A 22,599-nucleotide genomic window follows, 5' to 3' on the forward strand; every position below is an offset into this window, starting at 1 on the left:
TAGACAACCGTCTATAAGTTACCCACTGACTCTCAAATGCATGCTATGGCACACAACAGCCCTCCCTCAATGTAATTTAATTTTGTAAGTGTGGATTCAGCATGCACCAGCTATATATTTATTTTATTTGCAGTCACGTTAGCAGTAGACTCAAAAGTCAAAATCCTCAGACCAATTCAATATATACTTTTTTTTTTTCTTTTCTTTTTGCTGTCTGGGCTCTATGGTTTCTCAGTTTCATGGCTGAAGAAAATAATATACATGCAGGGGGTGAGGGTTTAAATCTGCTTATTGTAGTTATCTTCATGGAAAATGTTATTTAAACTGTGCTGCAGAAGAGATAGTAAACAAACCTGAGGAGACAGCCACGCTCTATGCTACACAACTTAGAGATGGGACTGTAAGTCACATTGAGACTCCAAATGGTACCTGTCAAAAACCACTAGTGTGAATCCTGGTGTACAGTTTTGGACAACGTATGGTTTTGAGTGTGTCGTCGTCCCCCCCCCCCCCAGCTTTTTGAGACAGGGTTTCTCTGTGTAAGGCAGTATGTTTTATGTATACATACTGGACAGTGTTTGGGAAATACACTTGAGAATGTAATCATCAACACAGAACCAGTTGACAAAATGACAAGAAAGAAAAATATTACTCAATTAAACCAGAATGTCATTCTGGGAATCCAGTAAGGTATTGCAACAACAGAAATATCTTTTATATAGTCAAGCACATTACATGTTTTAAAAATAAATCCATCTGTGTTTGCTAACTGGCTTTAACAGAGCAATAAACTCACATATACTGGAGAAACTTTGTGTCTTGGAAGCAGCTGCCTAAGGAAGCGCACTGGTGGTCAGCAAGGTGGGAACTGCAGCTAAAGGTGCTGTCACATTCTTTACACTTGTACAACTTCTCCCCAGTATGGATTCTCTGGTGGCGGTTAAAGCTTGACCTCTGAGTAAAAGCCTTGCCACAGTCTTTACAACAAAAGGGCTTGTCCCCAGTATGAACTCTCTGGTGCTGAGTTAGGCTTGATCTCTGATTAAATGCTCTGCCACAGTCCTGACAATGGTAAGGCTTCTCTCCTGTGTGGATTCTCTGGTGTTGAATGAGAAGTAGGTTTCGGCTGAAAGCTTTGTCACAATCTTGACACTTGTAGGGCTTCTCTCCAGTATGGATTCTCTGGTGTCGAGTAAAACTTGATCTCTGGGTAAAAGCCTTGCCACAGTGCTTACAAAGATAGGGCTTATCTCCAGTATGAACTCTCTGGTGTTGAGTAAGGCTTGATCTCTGTTTGAAAGCTTTGCCACAATCTTGACAGTGGTAAGCCTTCTCCCCAGTATGAATTTTCTGGTGCTGAGTAAGAAAAAAAACGCGATTAAAGGCTTTGCCACATTCATTGCATTTATTGGGTTTCTCTCCGGTGTGACCTCTCTGGTGTAGGCTGAGGCTTGATCTTTGATTGAAAGCTTTGCCACAGTCTTTACAAGAATAGGGCTTCTCTCCAGTATGAATCCTCTGGTGTTGAGTAAGACTTGATTTTTTATTAAATGCTTTCCCACAGTCTTTACAATGGTAGGGCTTTTCACCAGTATGAATTCTCTGGTGTTGGGTAAGGAGTGAATTACGGTTGAAGGCTTTGCCACATTCTTTGCATTTGTAGGGCTTCTCTCCGGTATGAACTCTCTGGTGTAGGCTGAGGCTTGATCTTTGATGAAAAGCTTTGCCACAGTCTTTACAGTGGTAGGGCCTCTCTCCAGTATGAATCCTCTGGTGCTGAGTTACGGTTGATCTTTGATTAAAGGCTTTGCCACAAAATTTACAGCAGTAGGGCTTCTTTCCAGCATGAATGCTCTGGTGTTGAGTAAGGAGTGATTTATGGTAAAAGGCTTTGCCACATTCCTTACATTTGTGATGCTTGACTCCAGAATGAATCCTATGATGTTGTCTAAGACTTGAACAATAGGTAAAGGCTTTGCCACATTCCTTACATTTGTAGGGTTTTTCTCCAGCGTGACTTCTAGTAAGGCTGGAACTTTTATTGAAAGCTGTGTTACAATCCATGCCCTTGGAAATTTGATCTTGAATATGGATATACTGGTGGATGATAAGTTCTGAGTATTGATGAAAAACGGTGTCACATTTGTAACATTTATAAAAGTTCTTTGGAAAATGAGCAGACTGATGATTATCAGGATTTGACTCATGGGTTAAGTCACTATCATTTTCATTACATTGATATACTGTCTCTCCAATATACGTGCCCTGGTGATTACTTAAGGCAGACTCCTCAGTAAAGGCCTTCCTATTTTCTTTACATATATACTGGATTTCTAAAATATCTGTATTTGAATTTTGAGTAGGTGATACTGGATGTGTAAAGAACCTGCCATATTTATGGAAATTCTGTGTTTTGGCACACGAAAGACCTATTTGTTGATTATACACTAATGGATTTTTTACAATGGAGTTCTCAAATTCATTACATTTAGAAATTTTTTCTTCATTTTTAAGTTCCCCATCTACAAAAATGTTTGAATGAAAGCTTAGCCCAAAGCTACATTTGAAGTTGTTGAAGTCATTAACTGAGGAATGGACAAGGTCCACTTGTGTATTTCCCAAATTATCTTTGAAAGAAGAAGTGCATTTCAAAAGCTGGTTCTGATATTTACTGAGAGAAGCGCATGGCTGTTCACAAGTAACTGACACAGTATGAGAGTTCCCTCGAGCCATTTCAGGGTCTTGCTCTCTACTGGGAATAAAGCTTCTCCTATTACCAGCTATCACAAACTGGTTATGTCCATTATCATAGGTCTTCTGAACTCCATGCCCCTCTATACTTTCCCTTTCTTCTCTGAAGTACAAATTGTCAAGGCCACAATTCCTATGGCTTCCATTGATCAGTTCCCGGAATGAATATTTTATATTCTGTTCTGGCAAAAAATCTTGGTCATAATGAGGAAACATAGCTGAAAGAAATCAAGACAAAAAAAAAATATTTCACTCACTGGACTCTGATGAACACAACTTACAAAACTACCATCTAAAATCATGGTGAATTTAGCACAACATCCAACAGCAGAATGGAAAATCTATGGCCTTCATTGTTTCACTAATACTGAACACAATGACTCTGGAAGAAAATATACACTTTGAATATATTTAACAGTATAAAATACGATAATAAAGTCTTTCGGACAATAAATTTAATTTCATGTGGTTTTGATCATGGTTTAAAAGTTAAGAACAGAAATAAAAGCTACCTTAAAATCAAACTTAGACATGGAAACAGATTTATCAAGACACAGATAAAATGAGGTAAATGTCAAGAATATTCATTAAGACAGGATAAAATGGCCAATGAGCACAATCCAGTCAGAAAACATCCCAATCATAAACAAAAAAGGGGCACTATTTATGCAGGCAAATAAAAACACATGCGATTTTACTGGTAATAGACATGTGCTTAACTCAATATTACTTTAATTTCACCTTACACTGTCTTGCAATATACAGTATTTATAGCAGATATTCCATAATAAAATACAGGTAAAACTGGTAATATTAATGGATATAAAGAACCTGCTATAAAAACTGAAAATACAGGAAAAAAAAGAAAAATAAAGAGGGAAAAAAGAAGAACCATTGTCCCATAAAATCCTGAATAAGCAGGTGGTAATTAAAAATGTTATTATAGAAAACTAGTTCTTAGCTGGGCAGTGGTGGCACATACCTTTAATCCCAGCACTCTGGGAGGCAGAGGCAAGGGGATCTCTGTGAGTTCGAGAGCAAGTTCCAGGATAGCCTACAAAGCTACTCAGGGAAACCCTGGCTCAAAAAAAACAAACAAAAACACCAAACAACAAAAAAACTAGTTCTCTATATACTTGTCAATCACTAGCAGTCAGTGTTTGGTAGAAAAATTCACAGAAAATCCATTAAAATGTTTATAAAAAGCTCTGAGACAAATATATATATATATATATATGATGTCAATAGAAAATTTCTTTAGCACATAATATATTATAGTATACTGACCAATAGGTCCTGAGAAATGTCCACAGATTTTCTGAGGCCCCCAAACGTTATGAAAGAACTCTCACATTATACAGCTCCCATGAGTAAAGGGGAAGATTTCTGCAACCACTGTTAATGCACAGATCACTGCAAGAGGACTAGGCTTAGAAAACTTAAAAGGATAATAAGCACAGTAGGACATGCCCTTCAATGACAATGAGAGGACAAATAGAACTGTACTTTTGAAAAACCAATGCCACTGAACAGAGCTTCATAATACATCTTTTAGGCCTGGCTTCCTCGAGTCCTGATCTCATCTTTGTGTTCTGCTTCAGACATTCCTACTGACCTGGGAACAAGACCATTGTCTTTTGCCTCTTTATGTTCCAGGGCTCTTTCCTTTGCTCCAGACAGGTAACCAGGTATGGCTTAGACACAGCAAGACCTGGTTATTGAAAAACAGGACATGACACTTAACTTGATTTTCCTTATCACTAACAAACATATCTGGCCTAGAATTATGTTTAGGATGAAAGAAGATACACAACAGATATACCACAATATTCTAGAACATTATTTTTCCAAGTGTTATTTCCCTATAGATACACAGTAATATACTTGCAATTTACAGATTCTAAGCTCCACTTCTGTCTACAACCAAATCACAGATAAAGAGGGAATTGGACTCTTAAGATGTAAATTGTAATATTTTATGCCACTTGGCTGCTATAATTACCACTAATTTTAATTTGGAATATATATTACCTGAAGAGGTGAGGATAAAGATTTTTTTTTTTAAAAAAAAAAAAGCAATATTTATTATCTATTTCAATAGTACTTCCCCCATTTCTCTCCTGAAAACAGAGAATTCAGAGATATATTTAGCAATGAAAAGAAACTGAATTTAATGCTGAGATAGTAATTCTGTAGAGAAGTTATCCTTACCCAAGAAGACCAGGTTCCTGTAGTTTTCTAGCATCACATCCTTATACAAATTCTGCTGTTCAGAGTTCAGGCATTCCCATTCCTCTCCAGAAAAATCAATGGCCACATCCTTGAAGGTCAACGGTTCCTGAAATAAAAATAAGTAGCACAGTGATCATGTGGCCATAGACTCCATTCTTAATGTGACCCAGGATGAAATGAGTTACGGAGAACCACTTTTCATATAGGTGGGTGATCTTAGCTTTTCAGATATTTCTAATGTGTCACCTAACTCTCGAGTAAAGACAAGATAAAACCCACAGAAGCAGGGTAGATACTGCACTTTTATGAAAAACTACATGTAAAGGCATCAAAGTATTTACATGTTAAAGTTCTATTTAATGTGAGATAATGTATGCCTACTTTTCAAGTGAAAAAGACATACTGAGAAAGGTTCTTACGACTTTTTGAAACATTGCTACCTGTTTTTTTTTGGGGGGGTGGGGTGGGGTGGGGCGGGCTTAGACCTGGAGCTTTACATAAGCTAGGAAACTGATCTATAACTAAGCTACATCCCCAGCCCTAAAATCAGAGGTTCTGATTCAGCTGTTCTAAACTGGAGTAGATTTCTGGCAATGTAGCAAGCTCACTAGTAATGTTAATATTGGTGGTCCAAAACAGGAAGGAAAACAAAAAACAAAACCTGCAATAAGGTAGATACCAAGAGAATTCATTAATGGATTTAAATTAAAAGAGTTCTAAGGAATTTATTTTTATTGTAATAGCAGCACAGCAACTATCCTTTCTGATAATTTAAAATATATTAAGTACCACTTAACTTTTCATACACTAATGCATAAATCCCCCAACTAATCAATTGAGACCAAGAATGTTTTCATCATTTATGACATGTTGTCAAACTCCCATTAATGTTTACATGTAACTCCACCCAACACCAATTCAGTATGTCAGGTGCATTTGTCTAAGACCTTTTAATTCCAGGCCTGGGATAATGGAGCAGTACACACCTGGCAATGGACACACAAGAGAATATCAAACTCACACGGTTAGAAATAAAGGTCACCAAGACCTGCTTAAACCCTTGTAACAGGCAGATGTGTATTATAATCAAAGGTAAACAAGGAGTAACTTGAAAATATTTCAAAGGTAAAATGAGTAACAATAATGTGTGGTTTTCAAATAGTTGCTTTTTAAATTTAGCCCATGATAAATGTTTTAGTTTGGGCAGTGGTGGTGCATGTCTTTAATCCCAACACTCCAGAGGCAGAAAGGCAGGTGGATCTCAGTGAGTTTAAGGCCAACATGGTCTAGGGATCAAGTTCAGAACTTGCTGGAACCAAAAAAAAAAAAAAACCCTGTCTCAATAAACCAAGGAAAAAAAGTGATTTAATTTAACATGCCAAGTATACATCTATACACTCTTGAAAAACTGAGATAAAAAGTAAACAAAAGTATTTACAAAGTATTTACAAAATATGATACTATGTTATAACATTTCAATCATATTCTATAAGTAAACTAATCAGAAGTGGTTGTTCCTGCAATTTAAAAAATATTAATGACCAACAAGATGGCTCAAGCAGGTAAAGGTGCCTGCTACAAATCCTGCCAATCTGAGTTCAATACCAAGGACACACATGAGAGAGGACTGACTCCTACAAGATAGCCTCTGACCATCATATATGTGTTGTGGTACATACATGTTCCACATACATACACACATGTAATTACATGTGATGCAAATGTTTGATAAAAAGCTTAAGTTAGAAAACAACGCAATGGTGAGGCACCGCCTCTTCCATTTGTACTTGCTACAGTACTTAAGGATAAACTCGCTTCTTTCAAGAATTTTGGAATGGACAATGTGACAATTTCCTCTGAGACGCTTAACCATTTGAAAAGCTCAAGCTCAACTTCCCACACAGATCCCTGGAGTCCTATGGCAGAATTTAATCCTGCTGGCCTAGCAGCTGCTTCTACTCTTTACCACAAACCTGTCTTGAATCTGTTTAAAAACAGCATTCTGAAGTCAGTAGTTCTGGAAGTTACATTCTCATGCTTCATTTTCTCTGTTAATAAAATATTAATATGGTTGTTGAAGCTATCTCCCTGGCATGTATTTGGTGTCTTTACTCCACCTTTTGCATAATATTTACTCATGAAAAGGTGAACATTACAACTTAGGAAAGATTCCCAATGGTGTAAATTTATCTAAATATCTGTGATCAAGTCTACAGCCTTTTTTAAAAAATCAGTAATTATTAGGGATCTGCAGCAAATTTGGGTGATGGAATATCCTTATTTCTAAACTAATATGCACAACATATAAAGTTGTAAAGATAGAGCAAAATGTGTAAATACTGTCAGGTCCAAAACTCCCCTTCTCCCAAAATGACAGTGCTGGTGACCCTTTCCCAAACAGGGCTTTGGCCAGGCAAACAAAGGGTTGTTATTGGGTAAACAATTGCAGAGTTTTCTGTTCACTAGAAAGGCATATCTCTCAAGGTTTTGTTTACCAAGAGTCCACCACATAAGTGCACCGGTTTGCCAGGGAGCCCACTATGCCCTTTCAGGTGAGTACCGTCATGTGGAGGAGGGGTGCCCTCCACTGACCCTGGGCATCTGTCTGACAAGTCTCTAGGTCTACATCAGAATGCCCCAAATTGAAATTCTGGTCACCTGGACTCTTACTCCCCTAAGTATCTGCCATCCCCTTACTCTGCTCCTGGCTCCTCCCCTCCTGCTGTCTTCTCTCGACTCCCTCCTGGAGCTTGCTCTCTAACCATGGCTAACCCTTGTCCTCCTCTCTTCCCACTCCACCAGGAGCTGCCTGCTGTGTCTCTGTCCCACTCACTAGGTCCTTCTGACTCCCTTAGCTTCTGGAGCCTACTCTACAGAAGTCCAGCAGGTATACCAGGTAGCTAGCTAGCTTCTCTAGGCCTTCCAGGGCCTCTAAGATAATGGAACCTCCCATTGGTGGAGTTCCCTTAAGCCCCTCCCACCTCCTCTTCACTCCACTTCTAAAAGGTGTCTTCTTTCCCACTATCTCTCAGCACCCATCTCTAAGCATGGCTCTTCCCACTCAGCATTAGACTCCTCTCCTGCCTCCTCTATTCTCTTTACTCCCTAGACTTAGGGATTCCATTAAAGCCTTTCTGCCTTACTGCAAATAGTTTGCCCTCAGTATAGACTAGATAGTCAGCCTCAATAGCCCCCCTCCAAAAAAAAAAAAGCCAAATTTTCAGATTGTGACAACTGCCACCACAAAAGCAAATGATCCAAAAATCTCTCAGCTTTCTCTACTCCACTCAAAAACCCTCACCCTCTAAGCCTTCTCTGTCTAAGCTGCCTAGCCCCTTCCTCCGATCACTGGATTCCATCTTACAAAGACTCAAATGCCGCTGGGGTACAGATAAAATTAAAAATGGCTTTTATACTATTCTGCTAAAAAAAAAAACTCTGTGAGTTATGGCCTGTCTCCAGACCCAAGCATGCTTATTTAAAAGCGTCCTCCAAAGTCTCTGTGTTCTGGGGCAGGCTAACCACCTGACTGTGACGGAGAGAAGGGAAGCAAAGCAGGACAGCCAGGAAAAGCCAGCATGTGCTTTCAAATAACTAAAGCATGAACTATTCCCAATAAGGAGCACTGCTGCTCACTCATCTCATACCCCTTTTCATGGTCTTATTTAACTTTCTGAATACTTCCTTCTCTTATATCTCTAAAGCTTTTTCTTAAGCACAAGCTTTCTATATACCTTGGGATTTCTAAATTTGCTGGGTGTGGTTTTTAAAAGATCTGTAATAAAAAGTTAGCTGAAAACTTGTAACAGAAACTGTTGATAGGAAAAAAAATCTATACATAATCTTAATTTGCTACAACATACTTAAACATAACTTGGATTCAACTCTTGTTTAGGAAAATAGATGTTTATAAAAAGGAAAAAAAAAAGTGTGTGTGCCTAATGGTTCACTTTGAAATAACCACCATGTGACTGGCAGCTAATAGGACTTCATCACCACCTTGGTTAAGGTGACCATGTGGTATAAACCAAGTAAGGCTGCACCCACAAAACTTCTTGGTCCTACTGAGCCCTCCGCTTATCACTGTACCTCCTCTTTTAGATTAAAGAGGCAACACCAGACCTCCAAGATATTTTGGATTAGGATAGACTTTTTTGTATGGTGATTTTTGTCCTGAGAGTAAAAAATAACAGATAAGGGCAAACCCATGAACAAGGCTGACGAAGGTTTATGAATTCCTAAGGTTACAAGGTCTACTCACGTAAACAAAAACTGACTTAGAGATGTTTGTCTAACTACTTATGTCCTTGCTGTGTTCAACACCAGGCTTCTATAAACCTCTTTTTAGATAAGGAACATGTTTGATGAATAAGGTTTATGAATCCCTAAGGTCCATTCAGGCTAGCAAAAACTAACTTAAAAATGTATGTCTAGCCTCTCTGTCTTTGCTAATTTTTTAAAGCTTTAGCTATTTGGATAAATTGACTCATACAAAAAATCATGATATTCTATAAAGGTGCATTAGTAAAGAACCAGGAAAGCAAGGTTCCCAGTCTCTCTGTTAACTATATTTATGATTTAAAGTTTTATTTTGATGCTAAAGGATCAATTAAATCTCCAATTCCATTTTTTCAGGCTGAAACAACAGGAATAGAACTGTAAAATCCTAATTGTAGAAAAATAATTAGGACATGCAGGTTACAGCCAGTTATCTCATAAATGATTTAATGAGCTCAGGGCATAACTTGTAGTTATGCTAAGTTCAAATGTGATTCACTTACAAGGACAACCGTTAGCCTTCTGAACATGTTGTCAAGGTTAAGTCTAGAACAATTAAGTCAGTGCAAAATCAGGTACACTTAATGAATTCAATGACAGCCCTCAAATCCCTGAAAAATGGCATTTGAGGTATTTAATGAAAAAAAAAAAAAATCTTCCTGTGACAGACAGAAATGCCAGCTCCAGGACACAGCCCAATGTCTTCTTTGAGAAGACATTCACCTGGAATATGGCTGCCACAGTCACTGGGTGAAGAACCCTGCCAAAACTGTGGGAAACTGGGACACCTGAAAATCTACTGCCTCTCCTGGCCTTGCCAAGGTAGACCAGTTCCCTAAATACCTCTTCTTTAGGAAAGTTTTTTGGATCTTTCTGGGTCTGATGGCCAAAGATGATGCTGCCCTGGGACCTCTGCCCCCAACAAAGTCATCAAGATTACCATCAAGGAGTCCAGGCAGCCCATCCAGATAGCAGGCAAGTCTCGTCATTCTTAACTGATACAGAGGCCATCTGATCTATCTCCCTACTCAAATTTGTCCTTCTCAAATCTCTGATGGTGTTGGTGATGGACCCTAGCTTTACCAGACAATTTTGCTGACCTCAGCCAGCCGCTTCCAATCATAGCCAGAAACTCTGTTTAATCTCACAAACTTGGCTTCACAATACCTTGGGGTACAAAAGTTATAAGTATCACTTGCTGATGGTGCAGGTTTTTAAAACTTTAAAAGGTTTAAATTATCTGAGTCTCATAAATAAAAAAAAAGGTTTGGGGGTTGAGAGCTGATTAACACCAGCCTTGCTTGTTTTAGGGATAGCAGAGCAGGTCCCCTGCTGTGAAAGGCAGGCTGCAGGTAGGTTTTCCTTGCTGACAGGCTTCCTGCTGAGAAATGTAAACTTACAAAACAGATTTCCATGTGTGAAAATAAAGTGCCTTTTGCTATTCCTTTATTTAAAGAACTTGCTTTCCGATTACTGCTCTCAGTAGTCAACCCCCTCAGTGGGCAAAGGCAGTAGCTGTCATGACTGACATCCTAAGTTGTCCCCTAAATTTACATTATGGAAGGACAGAATCAAGCCCTGCATGTTGTCCTTTGACCTCACAGTAACACCATGACTGGCATGCACCTGTCCCACTCAGAAGACACATAAATGAAAAAGAAGTAATAATAAAAGAACAACGAAGCAAGAAAAGCTAGTGGTTTTAAACAAGGGTGCAAACATGCCCAGGAACCCTACCACGCTCCATCCCCGGGAGCAATGCAAAATGAGCTGAAAGCAGGCACCTTCATTTCCCTAATGGTTTTACAGCACACACTCCCCCATGATTACTTGGCAGCCTAGATTCATTCTAGCAAACTTGCACCAAAGATTTAATTAAGCAAGCAGAAGACTTCCCACACCCCAAGCACAGAATATTATCAAATAGCTTAAGTGCCTTTCAGAAGAGAGTACACCAAGAGGTTCTTCCTAGGCCCAAGACAGCTAGCGGCTCCCCAGTAGATCGATGCCTCAGGCTGCTAAACATCCATTTATCTTATGTGAAATATCCACCGAGGAAATCCTTTAAAATGTGTCACCCAGTATGTGGAGGAAAAAAATCAAAACTAACAAACAAAACCTACTTGAAACGCAGCGTGGGAAACAGTCTTTTGTTTTGTTTTGTTTTTTGTTTGTTTTTTTTTAAGTTAGTGTTTGGATATGTAGTCAGGATATAGGAATCTTCTGCCACCCATGGAAGAAGCGAGGCTAGGGGAAGAGCAGGCTCCTAGATGAGGTTCTGCTTCGCATGTATTTGGAGGAGGGGCCGGTCACCTCACAGAACACAGCTCCTTGCACTGTGGGAAACGCACAGAGAGGTTGGCACACCGGTGACGATCCTGGTCAGCGCCACGCAATCCAGGCTGTCCGTGGAGCAAGCCGCTTTCTAGCGATCTTCGGGACAGGGCGGCCTTCGCCCCGCCCGCAGCAAGTGGAGCCCACAGCCCAGCAGCTCCGGGGCGCGGCAGGACACGGGGGCCTCCAGCACAAGGCACAGCCGGGCTCAACCCGTCAGACCCCAGAGCCGACCGCAGGAAGGCGGGGCCGCCATAGCCTCCCTTCAGACGCCCGCTCCCCGCAGTTCTGCACAGCATCGGCAGCGTCGCGCCACGCACACACTATGCAGCTGGCTCTGCCGTGCCCTCTGTCCTCCCTCACAGACTGCCGGCCGCAGCCGGTTCCCACCGGCTCCACGCAGCCTCCTTCCAGTGTCCTGGCGCCATGCACACTCACCATTGTGGCCCGGCGTCTGCTGCGTCCGCGTCCTCCCCTGGATGGCCCGGTACCCGCCAGACGCAGTGCAAACGGACGCGGCGGGGCCGAGCCAGCGTCCACACCGGAAGAGACCCAGCCTGCGGAGGATTCCAAGATCCTGGACTTCAGAAACAAAACGTGAAAGCCCGCCCCCTCCACCCTTTCTACACGGCTTATTGGAAGGTTTCACTATCGGGCTGCTGATTGGATGACTTTCAGGTCCCGCCCCATCAGGACCCAACACTGCCCTAGGAAGCTGGAATGACAGGTTCTTGGTACAGTTGTAGTAAAGCTGACATTAAAGGGGACATTTGCATTCACGTCTATAAGGTCATACTGATTTATGAATCACATGTGTGTGTATTATTCGCAGTACAAAAGAATTTCGTGGCAATTTTTCTCTGAACTATGTTCCCGATTTCAAAATTTTAAAATGGGAAGCAATTCCCTGAATCAGCAATATCCAATATAAAAAGGAGAGTAACACACAAGTGTAATATTGAATTTTCCAGTATTGATGTAGGATTAAAACATGGGATAGTGATTGTAATAAAACCCAGTGTATTCAAAATATTATCATTATGTAGAATTGTTATTGTTGCTCATATATATGTATACATAAGTATACATATATACTTACAATACATATTGTGTGTGCACACACATACATTTCTGTTATCAGCAGGTTTCAGTTCAGGGCTGTCACATCCCTTCTCTGCAGACTATGATCTCAATAAAGTGAGGGGCCTGAGAATCTTTCCCATTTATGTCATAGATGAAGGAACACAATTCCTTGCCAATGTTTCTCTTAGTTCCCAGTGAATGAGAATAATAATGTCCTAAAAGAGACTCCCCAGGACAGGTCCATAGGTGGGCACAAGAGGGAAGTCTGTGTCTTCTGATCCTTCCACAGACTTGTCCTCTGTAGTTTAAATAAATTTAAGGCATTCCCCCCCTCAATTTGTCTTTGAACCTAATTGTCAGACTGTGAACATCTGTTTTCTCCTGTGATGTGGAGTAAATACTGTGTAAATTTAAGGAGCCAACCATATGCACACATGTCTGTAAATTTTTCTGTATAACTCAACAACATCCAGCAAGAGATGCAACTGTAATTAGTGGGGAGGGAAGTTAATACATACATAGCAGCTACCATTTGCCACGTAACTTACAATTAAAATATCATGTCATGCCAACATGCCTGTAAGTAAGTGTGCTTCTACCCCTGGATAACAAGCCAGTATTAGTTGGTGATTGGGTTGCTCCACAATAGAGGTTCAGCTGGGCCACTTCTGGTGCATCTGGTAAGTGGTGGTTGTCAACATGGCAAAGCCCCAGAAAGGTGAACTGGCTATTAACCAAGGTAACTTTACCAACTCCCTCATGATATCTCATCTTTCCAGCAGGCTACTATGAACTTGTTCTTATGGAACAAGTAATTGTAGCCTCGTAAAAAGAGTTTGGCAAGGAACTTCTGCTTCTATTGTTTGTGCTCAAGTAAATCCAAACAGAAAGTCCTTACTCAGGAAGGGATCCAAATGACCAAAGGCTAACAACCCAGAGAACTCTGGGAAACTGACTTCACTGAGGTCTGGCCTGCCGGAGGAGGATACAAGTACTTGCTAGTTTTTATAGATAACATTTCTGGGTGGGTAAAAGTGTCACCCACCTGGACTTAAACTGCTCAAATAGTATTTAAAATGCTCCTCCAGGAACTGGTCCACTGATTTGGCCTCTCCTTAACAATGGAATCCAACAATGGCCCAGCTTTCATAGCTAAAAAATTTAGCATAGATTAGAAACTCCACTATGTATATAGACCTCAGAGTCCTGGGCAGGTAGGAAGAGTGAACAGAAAGTTTAAAAGAAACTCTAACAAAGCTCTCATTAGAGTCTGGGTAAAGGGTGGATAGACCTCTTTTCCTATTCTTGCTTCAGGCCTGCTGCACCTCATAAATGGAGGGATTCATCCCCTGTGAGATTATGTTTGGAAGACCTCCACCACTGTTTCTCCAGCTCAAAGACCAGCAGTTGGCAGAACTCTGCCATTCCTTTCTCAAATCACTACAGGCCTTTCAGTCCTGCACAATGCCTGCTCAAAAAGAGACCCAGCTAACCTCCAACTCCACAATCAGTTTCCCCTAGTTCCAACCCAATGATACTATTTAGGTCAAGCAGGTAGCCAAGAGGCACTGGGTCAAATTTGGAAAGGACACTACATGGTGATTATCTCCACTCCTAGAGCCACAAAGGTAGCTGGCATTGTACTATGGGTCCACCACACACAGATCAAGAAAGCAGAAGTCACAGAAAACTATGCCAAATTGACTGTCTCCAAGACTATGGGCTCATTAAAATTAAGGTTTTAATGGTCCCAGATGCTTCCTTTCCCTGCCTCTCTGCTTCCACCTAAGTCTTGTGTTTTACTCTGTGGGTATGGGTATGAGTATGGGATCAGGGTACAACTCCTACTGCCCTCAGGCCTGGACATGGGAACTGAGGAAGATACACAAAGAGGAGGTGTTAGCTATCATGACTACAAACCAGCAACCCATAGCCCACCTTGATCTGCTCACTGATGCACTTTGTCCACTTAAAAATGGAAAAAAAAAAGATGTGGTAGCTTATCTTTTGAGATCAGAGATCAGGATACAGAGTTTACAATTCTGTTCATGCCCTGTGGCTGGGACCTCTAACTGTCAAGAACAAGGGAGTTTCCATTGCAAAGAATGGGGTTGTGAAACAGAGGCTCCCTGGAAACACATATAAAATACATATATAGAGAAAGAAAGCTTCCCTCCCAAGTAATGTACAATAGGAAAACATAATTCAATGGTCATAAACTTAAAGGTCTAGAAATTTCTTAAGAAAGATTCTAGCCTACGGGAAAGAGGGAGAACCTGGGGAATCAGACTCTGTGTCACAGGAAGAGGCCCTGGAAATAGGTTTATTATCCAGAAGAAACTGTCCCCCTCAGGTCCCCAGACTTTAGAGTTCTAACAAAGATCTACCCATGCCAAAGCTCTGGTCAACTCTCCCCTCCAAAGAAACTACCTTACTCAACACACCTCAGGCCAGTTTCCTGCCTCCCAGTGACAAGGAAGCTGAGGGATTCCCCAAACCTAATTTCCACTCTTGACAAAGTCCACCACTTAGTTAATCATTCCTGGCCGGAAATTGGCCAGGATTACTGGTTGTGTTTAAGCCCCCAAGCCCTGTACTACATAGGGATAGGAACTAATCAGACAGTCAATCTATAACCTGACAAAACTCCTTGTGACTGTGGGCAGCCCAAATTAATGTTAGAGGGCTTACAAAGGGCTGGAACTTGTCTAATATCTTAAACCTAGGCACTTCCCCTACCGATGCCTGCTATTTCACCTTCTGGGATGACTCTTCTTGTTTTGGGATATTTGACCACACTGTGCAAAGATGTGTCTCTATTTAACGTCACCTGTCTAACCTGACTGGTTTAATAAAGAGCTGAACAGCCAATAGCTAGGCAGGACAAGACACACCGGACTTCTGGGCAGAGATAGGAACTCTGGGAAGAATCCGGCAAGAGAGATTTGCCAGCAATGTGTGGAGGAAGTCAGAAGTACAGTACTGAGGAGAGGTAATGAGCCATGTGGTAGAATGCAGATTAATATAAACAGTTTAAGTTTTAAGAGCAAGTTGGGAACAAGCCTAAAATGACTAAGCTTTCATAATTAATAATAAGTCTCCATGTCATTATTTGGGAACTGATGGTCCAAATAAGACCTTTACATCACCTAGACAATAGCAATATTACTGAGCCCCGGAGACTATTTGGTGGGTATGTACTAATGATTTGACTAAATGTGCCTCTTCTGATGCTTTCCAAACTGATAAACCCCTTTTATTCTGTACCAGGTATACCTATTTAGTGGAGAAAATGAAGAATATATTTTAATATGGTCCCTGGACTAAGGGGAAAAAAAGAGCTTTGCCTGTCCTCAGCCCATTCCTGGAGAGAGCAGGCATGGCTAGTTCAATAGCCCTAGGCTCATCAGCCTTTATCATGAGAGATGGAAACTTTAAGAAACTCAGTAGACAAGGTTGATCAGGAACCAGAGGCTTAGATCAGTGGTTCTCAACCTTCCTAATTCTTCCGCCCTTTAACATGGTTCCTTATGTTGTGGTAACCCCAACCATAAGATTATTTTCATTGCTACTTCACAACTGTAATTTTGCTACTGTTATTAACACATACTAAACAGGTAATACCATGTTTTCCAATGGTCTTAGGTGACCCCTGTGAAAGGGTCATTCAATACCCAAAGGGGTCATGACCCAGTAATTGAGAACCACTGTTCTAGAGGATTCCATTTCTGAGTTAAAACAGTTAGAACTTCCCTTGCAGAAGTGGCCCTACAAAATAGGAGAGACTGAGACTTACTTCTCATGAACCTGGGGGTGGGTATGTATGTTTTTTGGGAGAAACCTGTTGTTCCTGTGCTAATGGACCAGGAGTAATTATGGAAAATATTGTCATAACTGGAGAAAATCTCATATAGGATTTTATTAATTTTAATCTTTTCCTTGGAAGGCTAAACTTTCTCAACAAAACTAGCTGAAGTTCTGTCAGTTTTCTTTATCTCAAAAATTTCTAATTTTTACTGACTTTTCTCTTTTAAATGATTTAGTTTTATTTTTTGTGTATGGATGTTTTGCCTGTATATATGTCTGTGCACCATGTGTGCAATGTCCACAGACACCAGAAGAGGGCATCGGATCCTCTGGAACTAGAGTTACAGATGGCTGTGAACCACCTTGTGGGCATTGGGAACCAAACCTTGGTAATCTGCAAGAGTAGCAAGTGCCCTTAACCCCTAAGCCATCTTTCCAGACCCCCTAGTCACTTTTACTATTGTTTTCCTAGTCTTCTTTACTTTCTGCCATATTTTTATTCGTTCTGTTAACTTTAAGATTAGCTATATTTTTCTAGTTCCCTGAAGTATAAAACTAGTTAATGTTACATGATGAATTTTTTTCAGGTTTCAATTACTATTCAATATCTGACAGTCAATTTAGACAGAAGATATTTCTTTGGCTCACAGTTGTGGGTGTTATTTCTGTAGCTTTAAGCCTACAATAGCACTTAAGTTGGAAGCACACATTGTGAAACAAAATCTATTAGTACAGGGCCAGCGGATCAGAAAAAAGAAAAAAGTAAAGACCAGAGTTCCACAGTTCTCCTCATGGGCATTCCCTCAAGGACATGAAAACTTCTTTCTAGATCCCTGTTGTGTAGTAGTGATATCCTAGAGAAACATTCCATACTGCAGGGAAGCTCTTTAAGGTAGAAAGTAAACTCAAAAGAGCTTCAGGAAGTCCCTGAAATGGACCAGCTTCAGCAGGCTTCTTCCATCCCAATAGTAACCTGTAAGGACTGATGAGTCACTGTCAGATGAACCCAGTTGCGAAGGAGACTCTTTGAGACAAGCCCAGTCACCTGGAAAAAGCATGGACCAGCCAAGCTGCATGGACGAGGCTCAGATCAAGTCATTCCTTGGAAAAGATGGTTTCCAAACTGCTAAGCTACCTACAGGCTGTGCAGTATGCTCTAGGCTCCCAGCTTTTGTGAGCTGTCACCCATGTTGGATGGACTTTAGTGATGCAGCTGTCTTTGAGTCATTTTTGCTCCTGTAAGTAAACCCTCACCTGCATTCCTGTAAGGAACCCTAATAAAACTCACTGGATCACCAAGTTGAACTTTGATGGTATCCATATTTTGGTCAGTTTTGGGTTCCCTGTCTGGGGAGAAAGAGAGAGACAGAGACAGAGACAGATGATAGAGAGGAGAGAAAGAGAGGCATATCTTCAGGAAAAGTCTCAGGCATCAATCCTCGCCTCTGAAAAGCATCATGCCCCCATGTGACCACAGGGTTGAGACTCAACCTTTAATACATGACTGACATTCCAGACTCAAAAGTAGAATTCTGTATTTGACCCCAACAGATTCATGCCAATCTGCAATATGTATTTTATAGTAAACAGTTATGTGCTGTTTAAGTTTACTGAGAAGCTGACCTTCCAGGGTAACCCTTTTGTCTTAGTTATGGTTTCTATTGCTGCAATGAAATACCATGACTGAAAAGCAAGTCGGGGAGGAAAGGGTTTATTAGGCTTACACTTCCACACTGCCGCATCATTGAATGGAGCCAGGACTGGAACTCACACAGGGCTGAAACCTGGATAGTAGCTGATGCAGAGGCCACGAAGGGGTGCTGCTTAGTGACTTATGTCATGTAGCTTGCTCACCCTGCTTTTTTATAGAACACAGGATCATCAGCCCAGGGATGGTCCCACACACAGTGGTGTGGGCCCTGCCCACCAATCACTAATTAAGAAAATGCTCTACAGGCTGGCCCACAGCCCAGTCTTATGAAGGCATTTTTCTCAATAAAGGTGCCCTCCTCTCAGACACCCGTATTTTGTGTCAAGTTGAAATAAATTTAGCCAGCATACCCTCACATTTCAGAATCAATTATGTTTGTCTCAAAATGTCCTCTCAGACCTCATCTCCAGGGATGTGTTGGGCCTCTGGCACTGTGACAAGGGGGAAGAGTGAAATAATAATACTGTGTACCTTTCAAAACTGAAGGAGGGAAAACTGAATAAAAAAAAATCACCATGTCCTTGAGAACAGCTTGAAGCTAAATTGTTCTCAGGACTGTATATCACCTTCCCCCAACTTAATACTGTTAATCCCATAATATAAAAAGGCCTGTGTGGGAACAGCTATTTGGAAGGCTCACCCAAGGGAAAGGCATTTTGTGTGCGACCCTCTTTACCTACCAGGGGCTCCATCATCCAGGAGCTGGATAGGATTGGTAGGCTAGCCTAAGTCCATGGCCAAGAGGGAACTGCCCTTCGGGTAAATAACTACAAGTTCTGCATGTTTCAGAACCTGACCAAGACCACTGCATCCTGTTATCTCAGTAAGCAGATGTCCCCTCCTAAGGATTTGTTTAGGGTAGTTTCTTTGCTTGCAGCAGCCCCCTCCCTACCTTAATGCCTTCCCACCACTATCCAATTGGCCCGCATAAGTTGTGGCTTTGTTGGAGTGGGTGTGGCCTTGTAGGAATGTATTGCTGTAGGGATGGGCTTTGAGGTTTCTTATGCTCAGGATACCACCCAGTGTCTCAGGGGACTTCCTGTTTCCCTCAAGAAGTAGGACTCTCAGCTACTTCTCCATACCACCTGCTCCCTGCAAGCCAAAATGTAGCCAGCACCATGTCTGCCTGCATGCTGCCATGCTCCCTGCCATGCTGATAATGGACTATACCTCTGAATCTGTAAACCAGCCACCCCAGCTGCAGCAGTCATGGGCATCTCTTCACAGCAATAAAAGACACAAGATACCTACCCGATTTAAGTCATCCTATAAAAAGCCAAACTCCCTTTTGGTGGTACTGTTCTCCCTTTTCTCAGAGACAGCACAGCAGTTCACGCCCAGTAAAGCTTTGTTCTTTGGTCTCACCCATCTCTCTCCTATAACAGATATGCAGCTGGATCTCAGGATCTGTGGGTTTTTTTTTTTTTTTTTTTTTAACTTTTGGTTTCTGTATCCTTAATAAACTCAATGAAGCCCGGCTGTGGTGGCGCACACCTTTAATCCCAGCACTCGGGAGGCAGAGACAGGCACATTTCTGTGAGTTTGAGACTAGTCTGGTCTACAAGAGCTAGTTCCAGGACAGGCGCCAAAGCTACACAGGGAAAACCTGTCTCTACAAAACAAAACAAAACAAAACCAATAAAAAAAACAAAACAAAACACACACACACACAGTGAAAACTGAAGGCATGCCTATTGTGATTGCTCTCCACATAGAACACCATCTCATAAGATGAATTCATTGCATGCCACCCTCAAGTCTTAGCATCCCTGGCTTGTTCTCCTAAATCATTTGCCCTTGTTAGATGAGTGAACACCCCCTCCCCAGGTACGTAGAACCTTCATCCATCATCTCCAGATTCCGTACGAATGTTGTTCCATCCACAGAACTCCAGATGTTGCTTCAGTGTTCTCTGCCATTCCTGAAAAATGTATCAGCAGCTTTGAAGAGACGTGTAGCAGAGGGCTTTCCAGGCACACACAAGGACCTGGGAGTGATCTACAACACACCTGGAAGAATTAAAACAGCAAGAGAAAAAAGCCAAAACCACTGTGTGTGTGTGTGTGTCTGGGGATGAGGGTATTGTCACTTATCTGTAACAAGGCTATCCAACCACAATGCAGTGTATGATACACACACACACACACACACACACACACACACACACACACACACACACAATGAATATGAATCCAATTCTTCTAAATAAAACCCTAAGTGTCAGGAGCCTGGCAGTCACTTGACTGCCTCTGCTTACAGCTGCAACCAAGGGCTTTTCCAGAAAACTTTGGTTAGTTTGAGGGCTGTTTTGGTAGGATGCAAAACCATCCATGGATTCCCCAGAGCCCTGGAGCTTTCAGAGGACCACAGAAGGGAGGGCTGAAGGGCGGTTTTGTGTTAAATTATTTTGAATTTTCAAAAGCATTCAGTCCCCAGGAGCTTCTGCTATACTAACTGATCTATAAACTGATTTACCCAGAATCACTGGTAGTCCAAAAGTGATCTCTTTCTGAGGCTGTAGGATTCATTTCTGAGCTGTCCTCGCCTTCTTGATTCTGAAGTCCACGTGTTTTTTTTTTTTTAAGTCCATGCATTTTTAAGTGTCAACAGGCTTATGCTCCTTCTAGAGCAGTAGTTCTCAACCTGTGGGTCTCAACCCCTTTGGGAACCTGAACAATCATTTCACAGGGGCCACATCTCTGATATCATGAATATCAGATATCTACATTACAGTTTGCTACATAACAGTTGCAAAATTAGTTACAAAGCAGAAACAAAAATGTTATGGTTAGACATGACCATAACATAAGGAACGGTATTAAAGGGTCCACAGCACTAGGACGGTTGAGAGCCAGTGCTCTAGAGATGCCAGGAAAGGCTCTTTGCCCTTGCATCTCTATGTTTTGTTTGGTTCACGGTGGCATAGCAGCTCCAGTGTCCATACATCATTTTCACTGTGTGTGTATCTATACTTTGAATCATCCTCTTTGTAAGAACACAATGCTATGTAGGCTATTTTCTACAATTTTGTACATGAGAATTCTACCTTAAGGCCTTTTTCAGAATGCTGTTTTTGTCTTTTATCCATTTGGTTACTTATGGATTGCTTTTTTCACAGTTGCCTGTGGCCATTTGTTGAACAGACTGTTCTCTGCATTGACTTACCTATATGCCTTTGACATCAGTTGACATGATTAAGTAGGCCAGTTTGGTGGCTGTTCTGTCTCATAGATCAGTTCATCTATGCCTTTTAATCATACATCAAAATCACTGTTCCTTTATGGCCAAGTGCTTGGAACCAGATGTACAGGTTCTTGAAGTGTTTAGAATTCTAGTCTTATGACATCTCTTCAAGGTTTAGAATAGCTGGTATATGTTTAGGAATTAAAATGGTGTTTTGCAGAGTCTATAGAAGAAGGTGAAAAGACTTATTACCTTAATAATGATTGTACCACTGAACAAGGAATATATTGCTTATTTTGTTTCTCTCAGTCATGCCTCAAGAAACTATGAATATGTATTTGTGCATATTTTGTTAAGACATATACTTTACTACTTCAGTTTTGGTCTGCTCTTGAAATGACATTTTTTATAATTTCAAGTTCCAATGATTGCCATAATATAGGACACCAACTGACTTTTGCTAATTGACCATCTACATTGCTTTATATTTTCTCTAACTGTCTTGGTTTGTTTACTGTAATTTCATTCCTGAGACCAAGTATCAAGAAAATAAACTTTTTTTTATGGCTGCATCTTCCATGGGTCTTTTCACTAGTGTTGACGCAGGCTCCTGAGGTAGTGTTAGGCATCACAAAGTGAGACCCAGTATGATGGACAGATCACTTTATAATGCTATTTACTTAGATAACCCACTGATCCAATGGTTTATGCTGTGGAACATTAGTATTACATTTCAGAAGCTCTCCACAATGCCAGGGAAGGTGCACCAACACCATCAAGCTACATAATTTACCTACAAGCCTTCAAGTCTGCCACATCCTGCTGGGCCTACTGGAACAACTGGCACTTTCTTCTCAAGACCATATTTTGGGAGATACCCTGAAAACTTTTGAGCTACTGAATGCAGTTGAGGAAAAGCATTCAATCTGCATCTTGAGTGTCAAGTAGATAACTCTGCTGTTCTCAATTTCTGTCTTACTTTAGCAAGATGGCTGTTACAAAAAACATCCTCTCATTAAAAGCTCTGACTACTCATTATGCCATACCAATTTGTTCTTTTTCATTCATGCTTTTATTTCTGTATAAAATACATACATATTACCAGGAGAGGTGTCAGGTTCACTGGAGCTGGGGTTACAAGTGGCTATGACCTTCCTGATATGGGTGCTAAGAACAACACCTTACAAAACTCAGTCCTTGGGAAGACCAAGATGTACTTT

The 22,599-nt window shown here is 41.1% G+C and overlaps 1 protein-coding gene across 1 annotated transcript; it reads right to left on the bottom strand.

Annotated features, from left to right (window-relative positions):
• Positions 1–681: 681 nt before the first annotated feature.
• LOC127223317 (zinc finger protein 345) lies at positions 682–12,239 on the bottom strand. The gene is made up of 4 exons (XM_051185805.1): positions 12,034–12,239; positions 4,963–5,089; positions 4,367–4,462; positions 682–2,969 (listed from the first exon to the last, which is right to left on the bottom strand). The coding sequence occupies exons 1-4, from the start codon at positions 12,034–12,036 to the stop codon at positions 793–795; spliced, it is 2,403 nt and encodes an 800-aa protein (XP_051041762.1). The 5' UTR covers positions 12,037–12,239; the 3' UTR covers positions 682–792.
• Between the last annotated feature and the right edge of the window lie 10,360 nt (positions 12,240–22,599).

This window comes from Phodopus roborovskii, unplaced genomic scaffold, assembly GCF_943737965.1.
Source record: "Phodopus roborovskii unplaced genomic scaffold, PHOROB, whole genome shotgun sequence".
Taxonomy (NCBI): Eukaryota; Metazoa; Chordata; class Mammalia; order Rodentia; family Cricetidae; genus Phodopus; species Phodopus roborovskii.

Bases quoted from the DNA above. Each gene is read 5' to 3' on its own strand.
- LOC127223317 (XM_051185805.1), bottom strand. The intron at 4,463-4,962 runs GTAAGGATAACT...TTCAATAACCAG, and splicing joins CAGGAACCTGGTCTTCTTGG to GTCTTGCTGTGTCTAAGCCA. The intron at 2,970-4,366 runs GTCAGTAGGAAT...GATTTCTTTCAG, and splicing joins GACAATGGTCTTGTTCCCAG to CTATGTTTCCTCATTATGAC.